The following is a 22,245-nucleotide window of genomic DNA, read 5'->3' as shown; positions in this document are numbered from 1 at the left end:
TACTTACATCATGTGCAGGTTAGATTCACACCTCCGTCTTTTTCCGTTTTCCGTGGAATTTCCGGGTTTTTGAAGTTCTTGAATGATCTCTGGAAGGGCCGTCTCGTGCAATCGACCAAGAGTAATCGGCCATCATATTCACATCCCAACGTCCCTGATAGCGTCGTTCTGCATCTTTGAGATCCTGGTGAAACCTTTCACCTTGTTCTTCACTGACAGCTCCTAAATTTGGAGGGAAATAATCCAGATGCGAAGCTAAGAAATGAAGCTTAAGGCTCATATTACAACAGAGTTCCTTAAACTTTACCAACATTTTCCTTACAATTTCTTTGTATTGAGGGTCCTTAATGTTGCCAAGAAATTTAGTCACTACGTCTTTAAACGCGTTCCATGCCTCTTTCTCAATTTTGGTCCTCGTGTCTGTGAAAATTTTATCCTTCATCAGTTTACGAATGTGTGGTACATCAAATACGCCTTCTTTGATTTTTTCATTTGATAATGAAGGAAATTTAGTGGATAAATATTGGAAGCATAGGCTACTTTTATCTAATGCCTTGACATACTGTTTCATCAATCCTAATTTGATGTGCAAGGGTGGAAGTAGAATTTTTTCACGATCAATAAGACTTACATTCAAAACATTTTTGGATCCTGATTGTAGTTGTTTCCTTTTCTGCCAATTCACTGTATTTCAATGTTTATTCCATGCCCTGCTATCCCATTCGCATAGGAAACAGGGTCATTTTGTATAGACTTTTTGTTGTCCCAGCAACAATCCACTGATCTTCAAATCACCGCAAATTTGCCACCCATGCTCATGATATTTAATTTTTTCAAGCACCAACTGTAAGGTCTCGTATGTTTCAGACATTTTTTGGAGTGTGCAAGGAAACTGCTTTATCAGTCCATCGTAAGCATTGCATAAGGGCTGGGGCTTTCAACACGAAGTGGTCTAAGATGAAAGACAAACGCTCAACTGTCCTATCTTCAATCCTACATACCTTGTGGTCTACTGCGTATCTGGGGGAGTTTGTTATGAATTTACCAGGAAACCCCTAGCTATAAAATAAACATTTAGACAGCAATAAACCTACAATAAAATGCAAACAATAGCAAATCAAACCACATAATTGTACTCTAAAAAATGTTGCGCGAGAACATCTCTTAACATAACATCTTACGAATTCATGCAGATAATAAAACACTGAATTGCGTCAAAACTAGATGTGATAGGAAAAAAATAGCATCATTTTCGGAATCAGGGCAGCGATTTCCATAAGAATTACATATTTTCTATTTTACCGCAAAATCATGTTGGCTAGTGTTATTAATTTAGGGGTGAAACGGATACAGTTACAAAAGTGTACAGCAATTGTGAAAGAACTCCCCCCCCCCAAAAAAAAGAAAGAAGCGTACAGATACAAGAGTAATGCGAGGGAAAGGGAATAAAGACGGAGACTAGCGGGAAGAAATTCTTCACCAGGTAGCTAATATTCTTGAAAAATACAAGTGCTGAACTAGCAGTAGACGTCACAAGTAGGCAATATAGGTGAAAATGTTCTCTTGTCCAGAGTATCGTTTGCAAAGAAAGTTAAGTTTAAAAGGAAAGAAATTAGCATTTTTAAAACTTTTAACACTGACACAAGCTGGCAGAAGGAAAGAGTATGAAAGAGGCCAGACTGGCCAAGGGAAAATCTAAAGTCCAAACACATAATTGTTCTTGCTCACCAAGCTGACAGATGTAATTAGGCCAAAGATGGTAATGGCCAGTAACAAGACAGCACACAGGTCTTCGGTGCTCCACTACCCCGTAAAGATGCAAGGCTCGGTTTATATAGCACAATGGAAAAGTCTAGAGGTTTAGTTAAGAGAGAGCCAGCGTTTTCCAGAAATGAAGACGCCACGATCACATGTCCATAGGTGTATGTAGCAGCAGGCAAGCATGGCAATACATAGTAAAGGCTACAGCATTTTCCAGAGTGATAACGTCTCGGTGACATGTTCATAGGAGTACGTAGCAGCAGGCAAGCATGGCAGTAGGTAGTGAAGGCCGCATCACAGCGGTCGAAGGGAATAGCGGCGGCAGAAGGTAGGAATTTGAGAAAGTTGCATTTAGTAGAGAGCACAAAAATGAAATGGCGTATGGCTTTTAGTGCCGGGAGTGTCAGAGGACAAGTTCGTCTTGTCAGATGCAGGTCTTTTTTGATTTGACACCCGTAAGCGACCTGCGCATCGTGATGAGGATGAAATGATGATGAAGATGACACAGACACGCAGTCCCCGTACCAGCGAAATGAACCAATTATGGTTAAAATTCCCGGCCCTGCCAGGAATCGAACCCAGGACCCCTGTGACTAAAGGCCAGCATGCTAACCATTTAGACATGGAGCCGGACAGTAGAGAGCATGTTACAGTGGGAAGGAAGCAACCTTGTCTTTATTTAAGGTACAGCCCCAGCATTTGCATGGTGCGAAAATTGGAAATCACGGAAAACCATCTTCATGGCTGCCGACAGTGGGGTTTGAACCTACTACCTCTTGAATGCAAGTGGATAGATACGTGACCCAAACCGCTCAGCCGCTTGCTTGGTCAGTATACAACTTTCAAACAGTTTTGTCATCTCCTTCATTTGTTGTTCTAGTTTATTTGATGTTTCCATATGCATTAAAGAAACTATCACAGTGTGGTAATGCACGTGAACGAGTAAAATATTCACTCTACCACAGCATGGCACCAACAACTAATGAAATATGTGGGTGCAGAGCACAAGCTTGAGTGATGTTCTGTATGTGCGTGCAGTTACATCGAGCAACTAGTTGTGCCACTAGACGCCCACAGCTAATAGGTTGCATTTATTGCAATGCCCTATCATGCATTTGAGCAACTTCGAGTCGCCAAAGCACTTGCCGGCTCAAATGACGACTGGCGACTAATTGCTCGGTTGTACCACTATTCTCCCGTGGCTAATGAGACCCATTTGATCCAATGGTTCGCGACTTGCCGGAGCAACTTGTTGCGCCACTAGGTGCCCTCGGCTAATATCGGCCTTACATGCTCAAATATTTATGCATGTTGTGCTTTATAATCAGTAATAATAATATAATCTAATCCTAAGTTTCTACACATTTCAGCCCTGTTTCTTTTCCACCTATCATTTCTAACTTTTCCTTTATTCACAACTACTCACGTCTGTTTCACCATCTGCCATGTTGTACACAACTATAATTTTGAGAATAGGCAGTGCACATCGTGAATGCTTCTATAAATTGTTTAAAAACAGAAGATGAGCCTAGGGATATCTTGATATTATGTACACTGAAAGATGAATGCATGTCATATACGAGGGTACCAATAACTCAAATTTGACAAAATCACAGCATAGCTCACTCTCTCACTCACTGCCTCAATTTCCCCTGCCTCTTCTCTCTAACCTTAACACTTCAGACAGTTTATGCATACTATACTTCTTACATTATTTATGATAATCTCTTGTGTCCGACCTTTCTTTTAGAGTGGAACACTTCTTCAGAGCCTTATCAGACATGTGTTCAAATGTACTTTACAATAAAACATCATCTCAAAAGCCTACTCACTTTAAAAAGAAGGGGGTGAAAGTGTGAATTCCAACATTTCTGACCATTTCAGGTTAAGAGAAAGGTGGTAGGTATTGTTATTGTCAGTATTTTGAATACTGCAGGGGACGAGAGTATAGTTCACTGCTACCTTCCAAGAAACACAATCTACACTGTAAGTTAATGGCACTTCGTGGACTGCTGTTTGTGTATAAATTAAGTGAATACAAAACCAGTGCATACACAGATTAAAAAAAACAAAACAAATGTGTATTAGGAAAGTTTCAAGTGGTATTTCCTGTGGTTTTTGTGTGTCCATAATAGAGGAATTCTGCATTAGAGGGCTAATTACAAATAAACAATATAGGATTTTATCTCTGATCTAGGAAATCATCTGTTGAGGAAGTGTGTCCACTTGTGTGGAGTACCATTCAGAGAGGTTTCACTGTATATTTAAAGCTTAGGTGGGCAGTTAGAGAGCCCACTCCTTGAGCTAACAGCATGAGTGTGGAAAGGGTCGAAAGTACCTGACGTCTAATAGCTTGTGCTGTAAAGACTGGCTGAGTATATTATGTTTATGCAATAATATTGTACAGTTCATTTGTTGTTCATTATTTATGCTGTGTTCTTAAACTAGCTTTTATGTAGGCATTCTTTATTTCCACGAATACAGGTAGTAGTCCAAGAATTGTTTAGTTGTCACATATCAAAATTAATTTTGTTTCCTACGCATAGCCTAATGAAATGAATAGAATTAAATGTATTTAATTAGGAATGGTTGTTTACACAAAATATCTCATTTTGTTTCCTCGCCATAATCTAATGTGCTGAGTAGAGCAGGGCATAAGGCACAATAAAAAACTGTTAAAAGTTTTAAATCTGTTTTAATACCTTTCCCTTCCATAGTTGTAACTGCGAGCCATGCAAGCAGCTGCTAGGCTGTACCTTCCTTCAGAATGCATACTCTGCTCCTTTACCTGCCTGGGCTGTAGCGCTGCTCATTGAGCCAATTTGTGCCTGCCTTTGATCTAAAGGAAACTCACTTAAATAATATATTTGTAAGACCACTGTGTAAGCTATTATGCTGATAAAGCAAATCATCTACAGTACACATGCTTCATACGAAACTTCTATGTGAAACTTCTGAATAAAAATATTATTCCAGGACGTGAAAAGAAAGTACGATTGGTTCTATATTAATGTTTTTGTGTAATTAGGCTTTGGTCAGAGATGCTATTCATCAACTTTGGTGGTGAATATGCAAGATGGCCCACCGTTGTCCTAGTGTGATGGTTTTTGTTCTTCACTGACAGAATAGTGAACTTTTAACATATTTTTATGTGTGAATGGCTCATGTGTGCTTTGTGATTGTGTTGTAATTGTTAATGTTTTCATGGTGGTGTCATTTTCAGGTCGAGAAGGATGATGAACTTCCGAAGAAGATATGTGACTCATGTTTACTTAAGGTGGAAAGCGTTTACCAATTCTGGAATATTACCGCGAACGCTGAGAAGCAGTTACTCCAATGGCTGAGTGAACTTAAGACTGATGATCGGATATCTAGTAATAATGCCACTATTGAAACAGAGCAGGTGTGTGTTCTAGATTTATCATTGTATTTAAATATCTTAATTTGGTGATTGATGTGTTAGCTTTTCTTCTGATTTGTCTTTTTGAAGTATTATTTAAATTTAAAAATAAATCCTCATTTAATGTTGTCTTACTTCTTGGTTGAATGGTCAGCATAGTAACCTTTTGTCAGAGTACCGATTTTCTGGAAAAACAGGGAAAACCGCAAAAGCACAGGGAAATAAAAATGCAGAAAATACACAGGGAAATCAATTGTCACATTGAAATTAAGCTTTCTGTCTAAAACGGGACCCAAACCAAATGATGAGGGAAACTGATATTACGCACTTTCTGCGTCCAGGTAGGTCTATGTATAAGAATTTCTCAACCAGCTTTTCAGGGGTTCTTGCAGTAGCGATGTAGTATAATTTTTTCGATGCGTTGACACGGTTACACTCATTTTTAACCTAGCGCTTTGTTCATTACCTTTCTTTTTACCTCCTCGATGGATATCTCCATCAGACTCATCCGTGATGGCATTCAGTCATTGAAAATCTTGGCTACAATACCTTATTGTACTATGATACTTATAAATAATCAAGTGATATTTTCTTAAACTAATATTATTTATTCACAAATATATATCTATAGAAATGAGTAAACATTAAAAGCAGAAGAGAAAAATAATGATGATATTTCCAAATGCATATCCTACAAGTACGTACTGCTGATCCTGTATTAATACAACAACGGAAAGCCTTCTTACTATCATCTTCAGCGTATGGTTATTCAAATAAAATTCTTTACTTTTCTTACATCTCATAAGTAATGTCTCAGCATAACCTACCCTTTTAAACACATCTCTTCCTTGAAAATAGAAATATTTCCTATGATATTTACAGTGACTTTGAGTTATACGTGTTCCAACATAAGTGCCTTATAAATGATCTAAACTTTAAGTATATAATCTTCTTAAGCTGGGTTTTAACTAACATTCATTCTTAACTGTCAATCTGATCTGAATCGGAATCTCATCATGGACTTTATTATTTAAGCTTTGGAAAATGGGATAAGTTTCTTGTAACATGCAGCCCAAATTACGCTGCTAAAAATCTGCTATATTTAATTTCAATATTATATCTACATTTCATATTTTCATTATATGCATAACATTAACAAACTCAAATGTGTCATATCTAACTCATTTACTGCCTGTGTGCTGTTAAGATGCATTAAAAGTTTCAATAACCTAAGATATATTACAACATCTCATATTCTTTCTTGTATGCCACTAGCCTTCATTTCATAGCTCTCGACCCTGATTTGGTTCATCATGAAGATTGCAGCTCCGTACAAGGTGATTAACCATTATCATAACCTAGTATAACATTGTTTATTTACAGTATTGAGGTTACCAGGTGACTAAACTCCAATATATTAATTCATATTTCAGCTTGAGTATGTTGGAATGAGATGGGATCCCAGGGATCCATCTCTTCTCAATAGCTTATAACCTTTACCCTGTCTGATGTCACTCTTACATAAACAGCCTTATTTAATACAACACATAACTTCTATGATGCTCTCTACTGACATCAATATTAACGTAGGCTATGACTTGGGATCTACACACTTTCTCGTAATGCTCTCCTTCGGTATCAAATCTTTTATTTATACTACGGTCACTTCTTACTTCATTATACAAGGACTACCACATATTTTAATCGCGAGAGCTAGGCATGTCAAAGGAGTTGATTTTGTTGATCACAACAGGCACATAGATTATTTCACATTTACAAAAGAAACACACTAACTCTACTAAACTAGATAAATATCTTAAAATAACACGAAACTTATCTCAATTCCACAGCAGTGTTGGGATGGACTAGACTGCATCATTACTGCCAGCGAATCTCGCGACCTGGCAGCGGCTCGGCTGTTGTCATCTGGGCCCTCAGCTCATTCTAGGTTAAGTCGGGCGGCTCCGAGTAATCAGTTCCCCCCGTGCAGTTAGAACTTCTCCGTGACTCTTGGCTCGTTCATGAAAATACAATAGATGATTTGGATCAGACAATATATCTTAAAGAAATCTTCTCAATGGCAATCTTTCAATTGATAATAAATCTTAGCCCTTTAAAAATCAATCTGGCCTCTAATTTCTTTTATATCTCGTAATTGACCAACATCGGTGTAGGTTTATTTCCTTTCTACGGGCTATTTTATAGTTGATCTATAATTTTGCTCTTTCGCTTCTCTGTGCGGCGATTGCGTAGGCTTAAAATGCTCTGCTCTACTCTTCTCCCAGTTGTATTTTTCGTCGGAAAGCGTGTTCTTACTTCTTCTTTGCTACTGGATATCGGTAGTTTGACTAACTCCGCTTCTCAATACGTTTTCAGATCTGTATTTCCTCTTCTTTCTGCAGTATTGTAAGATGTTTGTATTATCTGGGCTGAGTTATGTGTAAACACTTGGATTGCCGAAAAAGGTAGTAGTTCTTTTTTTTTTTTTTACTGTTGTCTCGTCTTAACAATCACCAATGATTCTATGTATTGTGCTATCCTGCTAATCTGGATTTCTATGCCCTTGCATGCTTATTTACTCTGTTTGATCCCACCGCTGGCCATTGTATTTAATCCGATCTGACTAATATTTCTACTTTAGGGATAGCGTCATGGTACAATATGATATGGATATATCATTAAAATACCCTTAACTTTTTAATTTTATTTTTAAAACGTACAATGTGATTTACATAATGTAGAGGTGCTATTTATTGTGGATTTCCCATAATTATTATGGATTTTGCCTCGCTATTAAGGAAAAATAATTACAGATAAGCGAAATTATCACAGAAAAATTCTGCATAGGAAGGAATATGTCAATGGTGCTTCTTTCTATGTGCACTAGTTGACCAGCATATGTATTCGAACAACACTTCCACTTGCTACTGGACTTAGGTTCTTATTCCTGAATTTCAGAACACTAACCCATGCGCTTCTGTTCAGAAACTGGCGCGTTCACTCATGCCAATTTCAAGAATAAGGTCCCTGATGAACACAGACATTAGTTTGAAGAGAGATTGACTGATGACTTGCTGTAATTGATGTAATTCATGTAGCCATTGATGCTTTCACGGCCTGTACTTTTGGACATGATATAATCTTTTGGGCTTATGCCATATCAAGAAAATAAGGTGAAATTCTTTGCGTTTCGCAGAGAACAGTGCTCTGCGTCATCAGAAGAAAATCTCGACTGACCACTAGAAAAGCTTCTAAAACAATGAGCTTTTTAATTTAGACGTTACAATAAAAGTGGAAATGGTACGTTCATTTATTAAGTGGGGCTGTTGCTCCATGGGATTTGGTTTGGTTTCCTCTTCTTCCTCTTCTCTTCTTCACGGGGCTTCTAATATTAGTTTCTAATTAGCGTCGACCTCTAAGATCTTTTGCTACCATGTTTTTCCTTCATTCCCACCTAGATATACTTACTACCTTCACAAAGCTGCAGGTTTTTCTTATTGGGTCTTCTCTGATTTTTTTTCTCTCTCTTCACCTGGTAGTTCTAGAGTGGAGAGTCTGATTCTACCCAGCGCCTCACATTCAAAAAGTATATGTTCAGCTGATTCCTCTGCTTCATTGCATTTCCTACATATGCTGTCTCTTATAATTCCAATTCTATGTAGGTGTTTTTCAGATGGCAGTGTCCTGTCAAGAATCGTACTACCCATCTTATATTTTCTCTGCTGAGATTCAACAGTTCTTTAGTATGCTTGTTTGGTCCTTTTATCAGTTCCTTTGCAAGCCTGCATCCTGAAGTACTTTTTCCAATTTTCCATTTGTTTCCTTTGTACCCATTTTCCTATGTCGTGTCGGGCTCGTCCTTAGGAAATCCTGCATACAGGTTCTGGGCCTACAAAATGTGTTTCTGCCCCTTTCCTAGCCAGTTTATCTGCCTTTTCATTTCCTTCCATACCTGCATGCCCTGGTACCCATTATTATTTTGACAATGTTTTACTTGGAGAGCTTCATCAGAAGAGTGGCAATATCAGACAATTCTGGATATTATCCGGACTGCCTCTAGTGCCTTAATGGCCACTTGGCTCGTAAAAATGAAAATGTTCTTATTCCTATAGTTCATTTTCCAGGCGAAGAATTCACCGGGGTATTTCCTGCCTGTCGTAAGAGGCGACAATAAGGGGTGACCAAGGGATGATCAAATTAGAACCATGAAACTACTTGTGATTAGTAGCAACCGAGAGCATGACGGCTTTTACAGTACCTGTGATTAGTAGCACTCTATGAGTGACACCAAGGGATGATGGAACCCATGGTTCTGGCTTGCCTATGATTAGTACTCACTATATGAGGAACACCACAGGATAGTACGAGTCCCTGTGGTTAGTACACTTAGGTGATAAACAGCATAGGTTTGTGTTGCCTGTAAATGGCATCGCAGTGTGCGAAACACCAAAGGTTTGTAATACATACGCGAATTTCATTACCTGTGAGTAGTATCATAATGTGTGGAATACCGCGAGTCTACGCTACTCTTGATTAGTACCGCAACATGTCAAATACCATGGTTCTACTTTTCTAGCGATGAGTACCATTGTGAGGGGCCGCTGACTTGGATTTTTTACCCCTTTCAACTACAAATATCGATTCAGTATTGTGCTATAGAAGCAGTCCCTTGGTCAGTAATACTATTGTTCTACGCCTGCTTCTGTACATGTGTGGCACTGTGAGTCGCTTCCACTGATTGTTTTTAATTCATATGCATCCATTCATTCTTCGTCCTCACGGTTTGAATTGTATGGTCAGTGGATGTTTTTTGGGCTTTTAATTTGCCACTTCATTTCGTACCATTAGGGACCGATGACTTCGATGTTAGGTCCCTTTAAACAACAAGCATCATCCTTGTCGTCATAGTTCATTTTCAGATTTTCTTTAAGACATTGTGATAGTTATCATTGCAGCTTGAAAGACTGTAGTGTGTCTGCCCAGGTTCATCTGGATTGATCTCTCAGGTCTTCCCCCGTTGATCTCTCCTCCTGTGCCATCCACAGTCTTTGAGCCATCAGTCCACCACATTATATCTTCTTTTTCACTATTCCATTTGTTGATATCCCAGTCTTCTTTTTTTATTATCTGGGTCTCGGACGGTTTTTCAAAGTTGTACTTTGGTATCATATGATCAGAAGGCATGTGTAGAACTTCCTCTGTTATTACTCTGTTAATTTTACAGTGTCCTAGGTTGGGTCTTCGTCCATTCCAGCACTGTGATTGTGCCAGTCTATATGAACTCATTCTAACCTGTCCTTTTAGGAAATTGCATAGTGATGGGAGGTCTAGTAAAGTATTCAAGGCTTCTGTCGGCGTAGTTCTCGTAGCCCCAGTTATGGCTATGCATGCCATTATCTGTAGGCTATCCAATCATCTGCCGACTTTTCTTTGACTTACTTTCTGCCACCAGATGATTGCAGCATAGGCCATCAAAGGTCTAATGATCATTGTGTATATCAACATTACCATTGATGGTTTTAGGCTCCGTGTCTTCCCAACGGCTCTTTTACATGTATACAGCAAGTTCTTGGCCCGGGTTATGTTCCTTTCTATATGTTTGGTTTGGTTTGCGATGGATTCTTTTCCATACAATTGAGAAACATTGAAAGGCCATGTACTTGCGTCGAAGATGTTTATGTCCTGTATGAAGGTTGTGTAAATATTTGATGGCCCGGGGCTTGAGACACTTTTTACATTTGATGCTTGAAATGAAAAACACCCTGACTTCAGACTATCAACTATACGGAAATGAACTGAGCTCTATTTAACTGGGTCAGTATTTTTTAAGTTATGTTAACTCCTTTGAAAGAACCCAACTTCATAGCTTCCTAACAGTTATCCCTTTTTTTCGACTGTCTTTACATTTCTGCAATTGCAAATTGGGTTAACTTACCTGCTTTTGCCATGTTACAGCTTCGTTCCTGAAGGCTTGAGGACAAACATGACAGCTCTTCTAGTACGTCATACACACAAGCTAGATCTCTCAAAAATTCAGATGACTGTAATCTTTTTAGTAGTCCCTTGTATTGGGTTGGCTCAGTTGCTGATCCGCTGCTATCATTGGATGCCTGAAAGAAATACTCATTCAAAACTTCGTAATTTTGCAAATAGACTTGACAGTCCCGAAGTTGGTAGCAACCTAATGCACTCCATATATTTTCCCAATTTTCTTAATCTGCATATTGGGATCTGCAGCTATATTTTCAAATTCTCTGCAGTTTTTAGCCGACAGGTGGTAAAGTGAATACATTTTACCAGTGAAAAATTCCATGTGGTTTATTGCAGATTGAGTGTTGATTGCATCTCTAACTGCAAGTTCAATTCAGTGGTTCAAACAATGCCAGATTACTATTCGAGGAAATCTCTCTTTTAAGAGCACAGCTACACCAATATCACACTTTCCCAGTCACTGGCAAAACACACTAAATTGTTTCTCAAAAATTTTTCGTGAAAACTGTGATTATTTAAACAGTTCAAAAGAGATAAATGTATACATAGATATGTGGCTCAGGCAGCAGCGCATCGGCCTCTCACCGCTGGGCTCCGTGGTTCAAATAACGGTCACACCCTGTTAGATTTGTGCTGGGCAAAGCGGAGGCGGGACAGGTTTTTCTCTGGTTACTCAGGTTTTCCCTGTCATTCCAGCAACACTCTCCACTTCATTTCATCTGTCAGTCATTAATCATGGCCCCAGAGGAGTGCGATAGGCCTCGGCAGCCGGCACAATTCCTATCCTTGCCGCAGGATGGGGCTTCATTCATTCCATCCCTGACCCAGTCACTGACTGGGAAACAGATAGTAGGTTTTTCATGCCTTTCTGTGTGCAAGCCCCGGTGAATTTACTAAACGTCACCACAGTCCTCTGTTTGCAACTAGTGCTGTACCCTCATTTAGTTCTATACCTCTTATCTTGAAATTGTTAGAAACTGAGTCGAACCATCATCGTCTTTGTCTCCCTCAACTTCTCTTACCCTCCATAACAGAGTCAATTATTCTCCTAGGCAACCTATCCTCCTCCATTCGCCTCACATGATCCCACCACCGAAGCCGGTTTATGCGTACAGCTTCATCCATCGAGTTCATTCCTAACGTAGCCTTTATCTCATCATTCCGAGTATCCTGCCATTGCTCCCACCTGTTTGTACCAGCAATCATTCTCACTATTTTCATGTCTGTTACTTCTAACTTATAAGATATCCTGAGTTGACCCAGCTTTTGATCCCGTAAAGCAAAGTTGGCCTTAAAATAGACCGATGTAAGGATAATTTCATTCGGGAGGTGACTTCCTTCTTACAGACTACTGTTGATCGCAACTGTGAGCTCACTGCATTAGCTTTACTGCACCTTGATTCAATCTCGCTTACTATATTACCAACCTGGGAGAACATACATCCTAAATACTTGAAATTATCTACCTGTTCCAGCTTTGTTTCACCAATCTGACATTCATTTCTCTTGGATTTCTTACCTACTGACATTAATTTTGTCTTCGAAAGGCTAATTTTCATACTATACTCATTGCACCTATTTTCAAGTTCCAAGATATTAGACTGCAGGCTTTCGGCACAGTCTGTCATTAAGATCAAATCGTCAGCAGAGGCCAGACTAATCACTACATTTCCGTCTAACTGAATCCCTCCCTGCCACTTTATACCTTTCAGCAGATGATCCATGTAAACTACGAACAACAAAGCTGAAAGATTACAGCCTTGTCTAACCTCTGTAAGTACCCTTAACCAACAACTCATTCTACCATCAATTCTCACTGCAGCCCAATTGTGAACATAAATGCCTTTGATTTATTTTAATAATCTACCCTTAATCCCATAGTCTCTTAGTATGGCGAACATCTTTTCCCTCGGTACCCTGTCATTTTCCTTCTCTAGATCTACAAAACTATTCCTCTCATAGGATTTTTCCATTACCTGGATAAACATGATTTTTTTTTACTATCACTTGTTGATTCATGAATTAAGATAGGAACTTTGCAATTTTCTCGAACAATTGTTTGTGCTAATTACTTCTGAAATTCACTAGCAATTTGGGTGATAATTCTGGTGGCCCTGAATCTAGTGTGTGGAGTAGTACCCATATCCAAGATATTTACTTGTTATAAATGATCAAATCTTCATGATCAGTAAATGGGCGGTTGTTCTGAGCTAGATAATAAGCAGTAGTAAATACTTTAAATGCAGTTGCATTGTATTTCTGAATACTGGTTTGGACAATTTTTTCTAAAATTCTTCTTTGCCCCTTGCAAGATTTTTTTCCACTCTTTTATGAGTTCCGCTTTATGTACTTTTTATAAATATTTTTAAAAATATTTTTTTAAATTGGTATTTGTTCGTGGTGTCGACCTCTGCAAATCTTTTGCCACTACTTGCACCATATGATAGGAACCTGCGTGTAAGTGTAATTGCGGAAGTGTAGAGTGTTGAATGTGACGAAAGGAACGTTAAGGACGACGCAAACACCCAGTCCTCAGGCCAGGGATATTAATAATTTACAATTAAATACCCCTGACCCGTCCGGGAATAGAACCCGGAGCTTCCGGGTACAGGCGGACTCGTTGCCCCCTACACCGCAGGGCCGGATGAGTTCCGCTTTACTGATAAAACTCATTTTATTTCTCAACAATTTCAGTTTCACAGCCTTATCTGAGTGTGAAGAATAAGTCACACTGAAATTACTTCATTCAGAACTTCTACTGAAGCCCTGGCTTACATGAGCACCAAGAGTTGTCACTTTTTTTGCACAGTTTACAACCCAGAAAACCACTTTTGCACCCCAATCACAGATGCCTATTTTTCCTGTCAGTCCACTGTTGCTCCGTCCACAGATGTTTATAATCAATTGTAGCTGTACAATTTGATATTTCAGTACCTCATTCACTTTTACTTTTATTGCAACCTCTTATTTTATCGTTGAATTTATCACTTTCATTTACCGATGTGGTCTCATTTTTAGCACGTGAATCACTTACACTGTAATCGCAACTGCTAATTAGATCGTCGGATTTGTGGTTTTTATCATTCGCTTTCTGGTGTGGTCTCGTTTTTGCCTTTATATTGCATACAATGTTTTTAAAAAGTTGGAGGTACATGTTTGATGCTATTTAACTTGCTTCATATTGAAGAAAGAAAACATAAGGTGTGACTGTCGCCCACGATAGCCTGCCAGAAATGAATTACTGGACGAATGACAAATGGAATGCTCTTTACTCGTGTTAGGGGGAGAATTCTGACAGTATGGCCAGGTTGCTTTCTAGGCTTTTCACACGCCCTCTCCATTCTCATTTCAAACTGATGCCTGATGCAGCCACTTGTAAAACACTTGGCACCCTTGTTAGCCGGCTGACCAGTTCAGCCTCAGGCAGTGTTATCAGCTGTTAATCAAGACTTTTCTGAGACAAAGTAGCCTGCCATGTGCATTCAGTTAGCCAATGATCTGTCGATTGTCATGGTCAAAGGTTTGTAATTGTTATTTGCAATCCCAATAATATTACTTACACATACAGAATTACTTAGCATGCCACTATTAAGAGTCCTATAGAACTCAATTGTATTACTTCATTAGAGAAATGACACGGAGTATTGAGGTTTAAAAAAAAAATATGCAGAAAATACTAACCAGGTGGTGTCTTGCACGAAACAAAAGTACCTGGGCACGCCTGGGCTCCACTACACCACTGAATTACACGTGTTGTGTGCCGTAGTAAGGGTGAAGTAGTTAGACTGCTTCTAATTTTTGGTATCTTATTTCATTGACATGATATTTTGAGAAAAGAGAGTAAGGTGGTTTATCCTGAGCAGATCTATGCTACAAGCTGGGATGAGTGACTCAGACGGTTGAGGCGCTCCTGGCTGAGTCCGGTGGTATTTGAAGGTGCTCAAATACGTCAGCCTTGTGTCGGTAGACTTAGTAGAACGTTAAAGAACTCCTACGAAACTTAATTCCAGCACCCAATGTCTAAAAAAAACCCCATAAAATAGTTACTGGGACATAAAAAAATTATTATTATTATTATTATTATTATTATTATTATTATTATTATTATTATTATTATTATTTACTGCTACAATTCATTTTTCATTAAGTTCCATGTAGGTTGATGAGAATGTGAAATGCAGTAATTATCATGGGACTCCTATTAATCATTCACTAGACGATGGTGTGTGTGATTTTTACTTGTTGGAAAACCTGGAAATCAGACTACTATTGAAGGAATGTATTGTTGAGATCATCAAAATAAAAATTTAGATAATGGGAAATGAAGTTGCAGAAGATGAATTACAATCAGTTTTACAGATCTTATTATTGAGAGGTTAGGATGCTTGAAATAAAACTTACACCAATTACAGAGAAATGTTATTACAAATGGTTTTTAGGTTTTCCCTTTAATTCTACTGATAAGCTGAGGAAATGTCATTCACCATGTCGTGTACATAATTTGTTGTAGAATTTCACTGCATTCATTCTTTTTCATGTAGCATTCCTTAAAACTAGAAGTACCCCCTGTGGGTGGGGGACGCAGATGAAGAATTCACCCACGGTATTCACTGCCTGTCGTAAGAGGAGACTAAAAAGGGCCTAAGGGGCTCTCAACTTGGGAGTGTGGGTTGGCAACCACGGGGCCCTTAGCTGAGTCCTGGCATTGCTTCCACTTACTTGTGCCAGGCTCGTCACTTTTGTCTATTCTGTCCGACATCCCTTGGTCAACTCTTGTTCTTTTCCAACCCCGACGGTCATCATCATAGGCATTTATTCGTCAACGAATATGTAGTATATAAATACAATGTCATTTGGACACATTAATTGTGTCGTCTCAGATGGCTGAACAGACCGATTCTGGATGCACAGATTTTATTGCAGTGACAGCACTCACTAGGAGTTGTAGCAGATGGTTGTGCATGAATGCCATCCCTTGCATTCGCTTGTTCTTTCCTGCGGTTCCTCCTCTCAGCTTCTAATCTACTCCTATCTTTTTCTAGATGTTCAACTCCATTGTATACAATGTTACGCCATTTGCGCCTATCCTCGGCTGTAGTTTCCCAGTTGATCGTATCAATATGACATCTTTTAAGATTATACTTTAGAACATCCTTATATCGTTTAAGCTGCCCTCCATGGTTACGCTGGCCATTCTTTAGTTGGGAGTACAAGATTTTCTTTGGGAGGCGTATATCTGGCATGCGGACGATATGACCAGCCCAGCGTAGCTGATGCCTGACTATCATTGCCTCTATGCTTGTAGCGTTGGCTTCCTCGAGGATGCTAATGTTGGTTCGACGATCTTGCCATTTAACTTTCAGTATTCTCCGTAGGCATCGTTGATGATATTTTTCCAGGCATTTTAGGTTTCTCTTGTAGGTTGTCCAGGTCTTGCAACCATAGATAAGAGTAGGAATTACAACAGCACTGTAAACATACAGTTTGGTTCTCACACTGATATCATGATTGTCAAACACTCTTCTTAGGAGACGACCGGAAGCCCCACTAGCGCATCTTAAACAATATTGGATTTCTGCATCAATGTTTGCACATGTCGAGAGATGGCTTCCAAGGTAAGGAAAATGATTTATGTTTTGCAGAGAATTGCCATTGATTGTAATAGTTGGAGTTCTCTTATTGGAATTAGGTGCTGGCTGGTAAAGGATCTTAGTCTTATTAATATTAATTTCCAGTCCGATACTTTCATATGCTTGATTGAAAGCATTGAGGATTGATTGCAGATCTTCCTCTGTGTTGGCTAAGATAACATTGTCATCTGCGTACTGAAGCTCTATAACTGACACTGAGGACACCTTGGTCTTAGCTCGCAGTCTGTTAATATTAAACAGATTTCCATCAGTTCTATACAGAAGTTCTACTCCTGACGGCAGTTTATCATCCACAAGGTGTAGTATAGTTCCAACAAATAGTGAGAACAATGTTGGAGCAATTACACAACCTTGCTTGACTCCAGTAGAAATACGGAAAGGGTCTCCTGGTTTTGTATTACAAAGAACAGTAGCAAACATGCCGTCGTGTAGCAGTCTGAGTATCTGTATGTATTTGTTTGGACATCCGATCAAAGCTAGAATTCTCCATAGAGCTTCTCGATTAACAGAATCAAACGCCTTGACAAGATCGATAAAAGCCATGTACAAGCGTTGGTTTTGCTCTCTAGACTTTCCCTGCACTTGCCTTGCACTGAAAATCATATGAATTGTACTTCTGTTTGGCCTGAAACCACACTGAGTTTCTGGTAGGCACATTTCAGTCAATGGCAGTAGACAATTAGACGATACTCTAGCAAGAATTTTTCCTGCAACAGAGAGTAATGATATTCCTCTATAATTGTTACACAGAGTCTTATCCCCTTTCTTGAAGATAGTGATGATGGAAGCATCCCGTAAATCAGCAGGGATTGTTCCCATGTTCCATATTTTCACAATCGACGTGTGTATGGTGAATTAGCAAAGGACCACCCTCCTTGAAGAGCTCGGCTGGAATTCCATCTTGTCCGGGTGCCTTTTTATTCTTCAGCCTTCTTGGCCTTCTCAATTTCTTGAATAGAAGGGACTTCACCTAAGTGATCTTGAATTGGCTGTTGTGGAATATCAGCAAACACATCTTCCTCGACGTGTGAGTTTCTGTTCAGGAGGTCTTGAAAATGTTCTTTCCAACGGGAAGCTATCGAGTCAGGGTCTTTAAGAACTTCAGTACCGTCTTTGGATTTTAGACAATTAAGACCTTTGGTAGAGGGACCATAAATTGCTTTGGTAGCACTGAAGAAGGCACTAGTGTTATTGGAGGCGATTAAATTCTCCATTTCCTTTGATTTACCTATCCACCATTCATTCTTGATCATTCTGCATCTCTTCTGCACTTCCGTTTTGAGTTGTTGATATCTATGTTTCTTGGGAAATGAATTTGGATCATTTTGCCCCACGTTGTAGGCTTTCCGCTTTTCATCAATTAGGTCACATATTGCTTTTTCGTTCTCGTCAAACCAATCCTGATGTTTCTTCTTATTAACACCAACTGCTTCTTTGCCAGCTGCTATAATAGCTGATTTTAATAACGACCAGTGCTGCTCAATATCTTCTGGGTATTCATTTGGAAGTTTATCAGCCAATAGTTCTTGATAGGCAGATTTGATACTGTTGTTCCTAAGTTGTTCAGTATTTAGTTTGTGTTTTAACCCCAACGGTATTAGTGCATTCGAGGCCTAGGGAGTCTTTCATTTTCACGCCGTTTGTGGCCCTTGCCTTTCTTCGTCCGTTACTTCATTTTTCGAAGCGACGGACCCCTCCCCTTTTCTTCTTTTTTCTCTCTGTCTACCCTGTGTGGGTGGGGGATGCAAATGAAAAACACACCCACGGTATCCCCTGCCTGTCGTGAGAGGCGACTAAAAGGAGCGACCAAGGGATGATTGCATTAGAACCATGAAACTACTTTTGATTAGTACCGTCTCGCGGGGAACACAATGGGTCACCTTTACTTGCGAGTAGCGTGTAGATACACCAGAGGTTTGTGATTCGTAGCAACAGAGAGGGGTTTACTGTGGGTTTGCAGTACCCGTGATTAGTATCATTGTGAGAAACACCACGGGTCTGGATATTGCCTGTGATTAGTATCACTATATGAGCGACACCGTAGGTCTGCGTTGTCTGTGATTAGCGCCCCACCATATGGGGAACACCACGGGAATACCGGCGTCCATGATTAGTACATGCAGGTGAGGAGCACCATCGGTTTGCGTTGCCTATGAGTGGTGCCATTATGTGAGAAACACCATAGGTCTGCATTACCTGTGCGATGTACAATACTTGTGAGTAGTACCATAATGTGTGGAACACAGTGACTCTACGCTACTTTTAATAAGTACCCCAACATGACAAATACCATGGTTGTACTTTACTAGCGATAAGTACCATTATGAGGGGCCGTTGACCTGGCTTTTGGACCCCTCTGGACAACAAGCATCCTCGATTCAGGATTGTGCTTTAGAAGTGGTCCCTTGGTCAGTAATACTATTTTATGATAGTTTTTTGGTCGGATCCACTGATTGTTTTAAATTCATATCTATCCTTTCATTCTTCATGACATTTTTTAATTTGGTCAGTGGATGATTTTTAATTTGTCATTACATTTCGTACCATAAGGGGCCGATGACCTAGATGTTAGGCTCCTTTAAACAACAAGCATCATCATCATCATCATCATCAAAACTAGAAGTCAGATATTCAGTTATCACTAGGAGGAAAATGTCCAGACATTCTCCATGTCTTGTATGACTCGCCATTCCAACTTAGCGTTTGAAGGCTATGGTGCCCTGATGCTGCTCCTTGTCTACCCAGGGTGAACTTCACTGCTAGCAGTCACTGTGGCTGTAGTGATGTAAAAAAAGCACACACTGTCTTTTTAACTCACTTTACAAACCATTCGAGCAATTTTTGCAAGGCAGAATTGTGTTAACTGGTGCTATACAGGACAGAATTCATATTTTCATGGAACATTCATTGTTCCAGAAACAGTTACAGCGGAAAGATTCTGAAGAATTCACATCTTCAAAACCATATGACTTATCTGATTGTAATGCTGATAGTTACTGTGAAACCCCTAAACAATTAGATAATGATTTAATTATATGCCATCATAATTAAACATTTTTATGGCACCCTTTTCTATACGTTGTAAATATTGCCAGAGTTCAGAGAGGCTGATACGGCTTCAATATAACACAATTTTGAAAATTGAGTGTAACAGTATTACAATATTTTATAGACACTTGGAATGGAGAGAGTTTCCATGTATCCAAACCAAACCAAACCCCATGGCAAGCGACTGCTGCTCAGCCCGAAGACCTGCAGATTACGAGGTGTTGTGTGGTCAACACAATGAATCCTCTCGGCCGTTATTCTAGTTTCCATGTATAGCCGTGAAAAATGAGTTGCTATGTTTAGCTCTACATACCTTTGCCGAACACACATTCTCATTCATGAACCTGAATAAGAGTGAAAAGTCATGTTTGATGTTGGGTTGGAAGCAGGATTGTGCATTCATTCTGCTCAAACCATTTTTCCAATACATAACTAAGTCGTTGAAATGTGGGGGAAGGGGGGAAGAACATGTTTCTTTGTTATATTATCTTTTAAAGGCTAATTTTTGTAGTAATTGAATTTTTTCTATCTCAAAAATGTGCTGTCCATACACCTCAATACCCTTTACCATGAATGCTTTGCACTTAGCAATCACTATTTAGTCTCTTTTCCACTCATTTGCTTTCTCTCCCCTTTGAGGCCTTCTCTCAGCCCTGGCTGCCTGCTTGGAATGGACTACTGTTTGGGATTAATAGTCTCAGTTAACAGTGTGGTTAGTACTCATATTTTGGATGTCTTTCAAATAGCATAGCCCAAGAGGAAAGTGATGTTTCGTTGGAGTGCATACTCTTGGAATTATGTATCATATAATTTTCTTAATTTTTAAGATACTTCATCTGTCTTCTGATAACAGTAAAGGCTGTTAACATGAAGTTATGTTAATGCACCTGTTCATAGTTTTTTCATGAAATGTGTTATATTATTTGTAGTTAATGCTGAAAGAAGAGGCAGTAGAAAATGAGCAGTCTTCAGAAGTTTCAAAAACTGTTGATAAAACAGAGGTAGTTCTTCAAGTTGAAGATAAGAAGAGTGAAGAGGAGGAAGACGAAGAAGAGACTGAAAGTGATGATGGTTCTAATAGTGAAGAAAGTGGTGATGATTTAGGGGATGGGCGTGGGAAAGAAGAGGGAGAATCTGAAGATGAACCTGATGGTGAACTTGAACCTACAACATTTGTGAATGTATCACTATGTGATGAGGCTGGTCCTTCAGGTTTACAGCAACAACAGGCTCAGCAAGTACAAGCGCAGGCAGCACCAGCAGAGGTTCCCTCCACCAGTAAAGTAGTAGCAGCGCCAGCAGCCAGTGGGTGAGTACCCTTCCTGTCACCAGAGTGGATTTATATGCATGTATGTTTGCCTGTTCATTCATCTATGGCAGATTTTTTTTGGTCCCAGTTTATATGACCCTGTTCATTTACACTGTGTGCGATGTAGTCCTATAGAATTCATTGGAGATATATTTGAATCTGTTAAATGTTTTCCAATATTGCATCATTAATTAGTGTTTTATTTACTAGAGTACATTTTTTTAACCTACTTCTCTTGCTTAGAAGCCATTGATTCCTTAAAAACATTTTGCACGAACTTCTGAGAATTTTGTGGTACTAAACCTATTGGTATACCACAGCATAATAAAATTTAGTAACAAAAATTGTACCTTTGTGGTAAGTTTTAGCTTGTGACTAGTTTCATGGCTTTGTAACCACATCTTCAGACAAGGAGCAGTGACCAATTGTTGCTAGTAATCAACTTCTTTTGGCTTTAAACTCAGCATGGTGGTTGCTAGCACTATCTGATGTTTGTTGTTGGTTCCTTGCGATATTATTGTCGCCTAGTTTCAGAAATATAATCGCCATAATAATAATAATAATAATAATAATAATAATAATAATAATAATAATTTAATGTGACACAGAATAATACACAAGTGATTTACATGCATTTGTAATAAATTTTGAGCCTTAATTCTTTTTAAATACGTTGAAACTTATCGCTGTCAGGATGTAAGAGACACAGTGCTTAGTTATTCGGAAAAATTTTGTTATAGCGACATTGGTTTTAGCGACATCTTTCCTTTAGTGTCAGATATTCGGTTTCAACATACTCCTCGTAAGGAAATTGTTTTTCAGGCTTGTGCTAACATGAAGTACATAATTCGTTTACCCTGTCTGTATATAATGTCATTATAAACCTGTTTGGATTAGGATTTTCTAAAAATCAAAGTATTTTAAGAACATTCGTAAGTAGAATTGGCTTCCAGAAAAAGTCCTTACTCTCTCTGCCTACAATTGATCTTAGGAAATTGCTGTAAGCAAACCCCCCAACATTCTCTTTTGTGAAATTCTATACTGTATATTATGTTGTATGTACTTCAACATTGCCCTTCATTGTC

The 22,245-nt window shown here is 39.0% G+C and overlaps 1 protein-coding gene across 7 annotated transcripts in view; it reads left to right on the top strand.

Moving 5' to 3' along the window:
- The window catches only part of LOC136857937 (zinc finger protein ZFP2), a 585,780-nt gene that overhangs the window by 49,730 nt on the left and 513,805 nt on the right, over positions 1-22,245 (top strand). For all 7 annotated transcript variants that reach the window (XM_067137039.2, XM_067137041.2, XM_067137040.2 and 4 more), the window contains exons 2-3: positions 4,985-5,164; positions 20,781-21,160. In XM_067137039.2, the coding sequence (XP_066993140.2) occupies positions 4,985-5,164; positions 20,781-21,160 (560 nt within the window). The remainder of the gene's footprint in view (positions 1-4,984; positions 5,165-20,780; positions 21,161-22,245) is intronic.

Source organism: Anabrus simplex, chromosome 1, assembly GCF_040414725.1.
Source record: "Anabrus simplex isolate iqAnaSimp1 chromosome 1, ASM4041472v1, whole genome shotgun sequence".
In the NCBI taxonomy this organism is placed as follows: Eukaryota; Metazoa; Arthropoda; class Insecta; order Orthoptera; family Tettigoniidae; genus Anabrus; species Anabrus simplex.
Note: the sequence above shows the minus strand (reverse complement) of the source record. Positions and strands in the feature narration are given on the sequence as shown.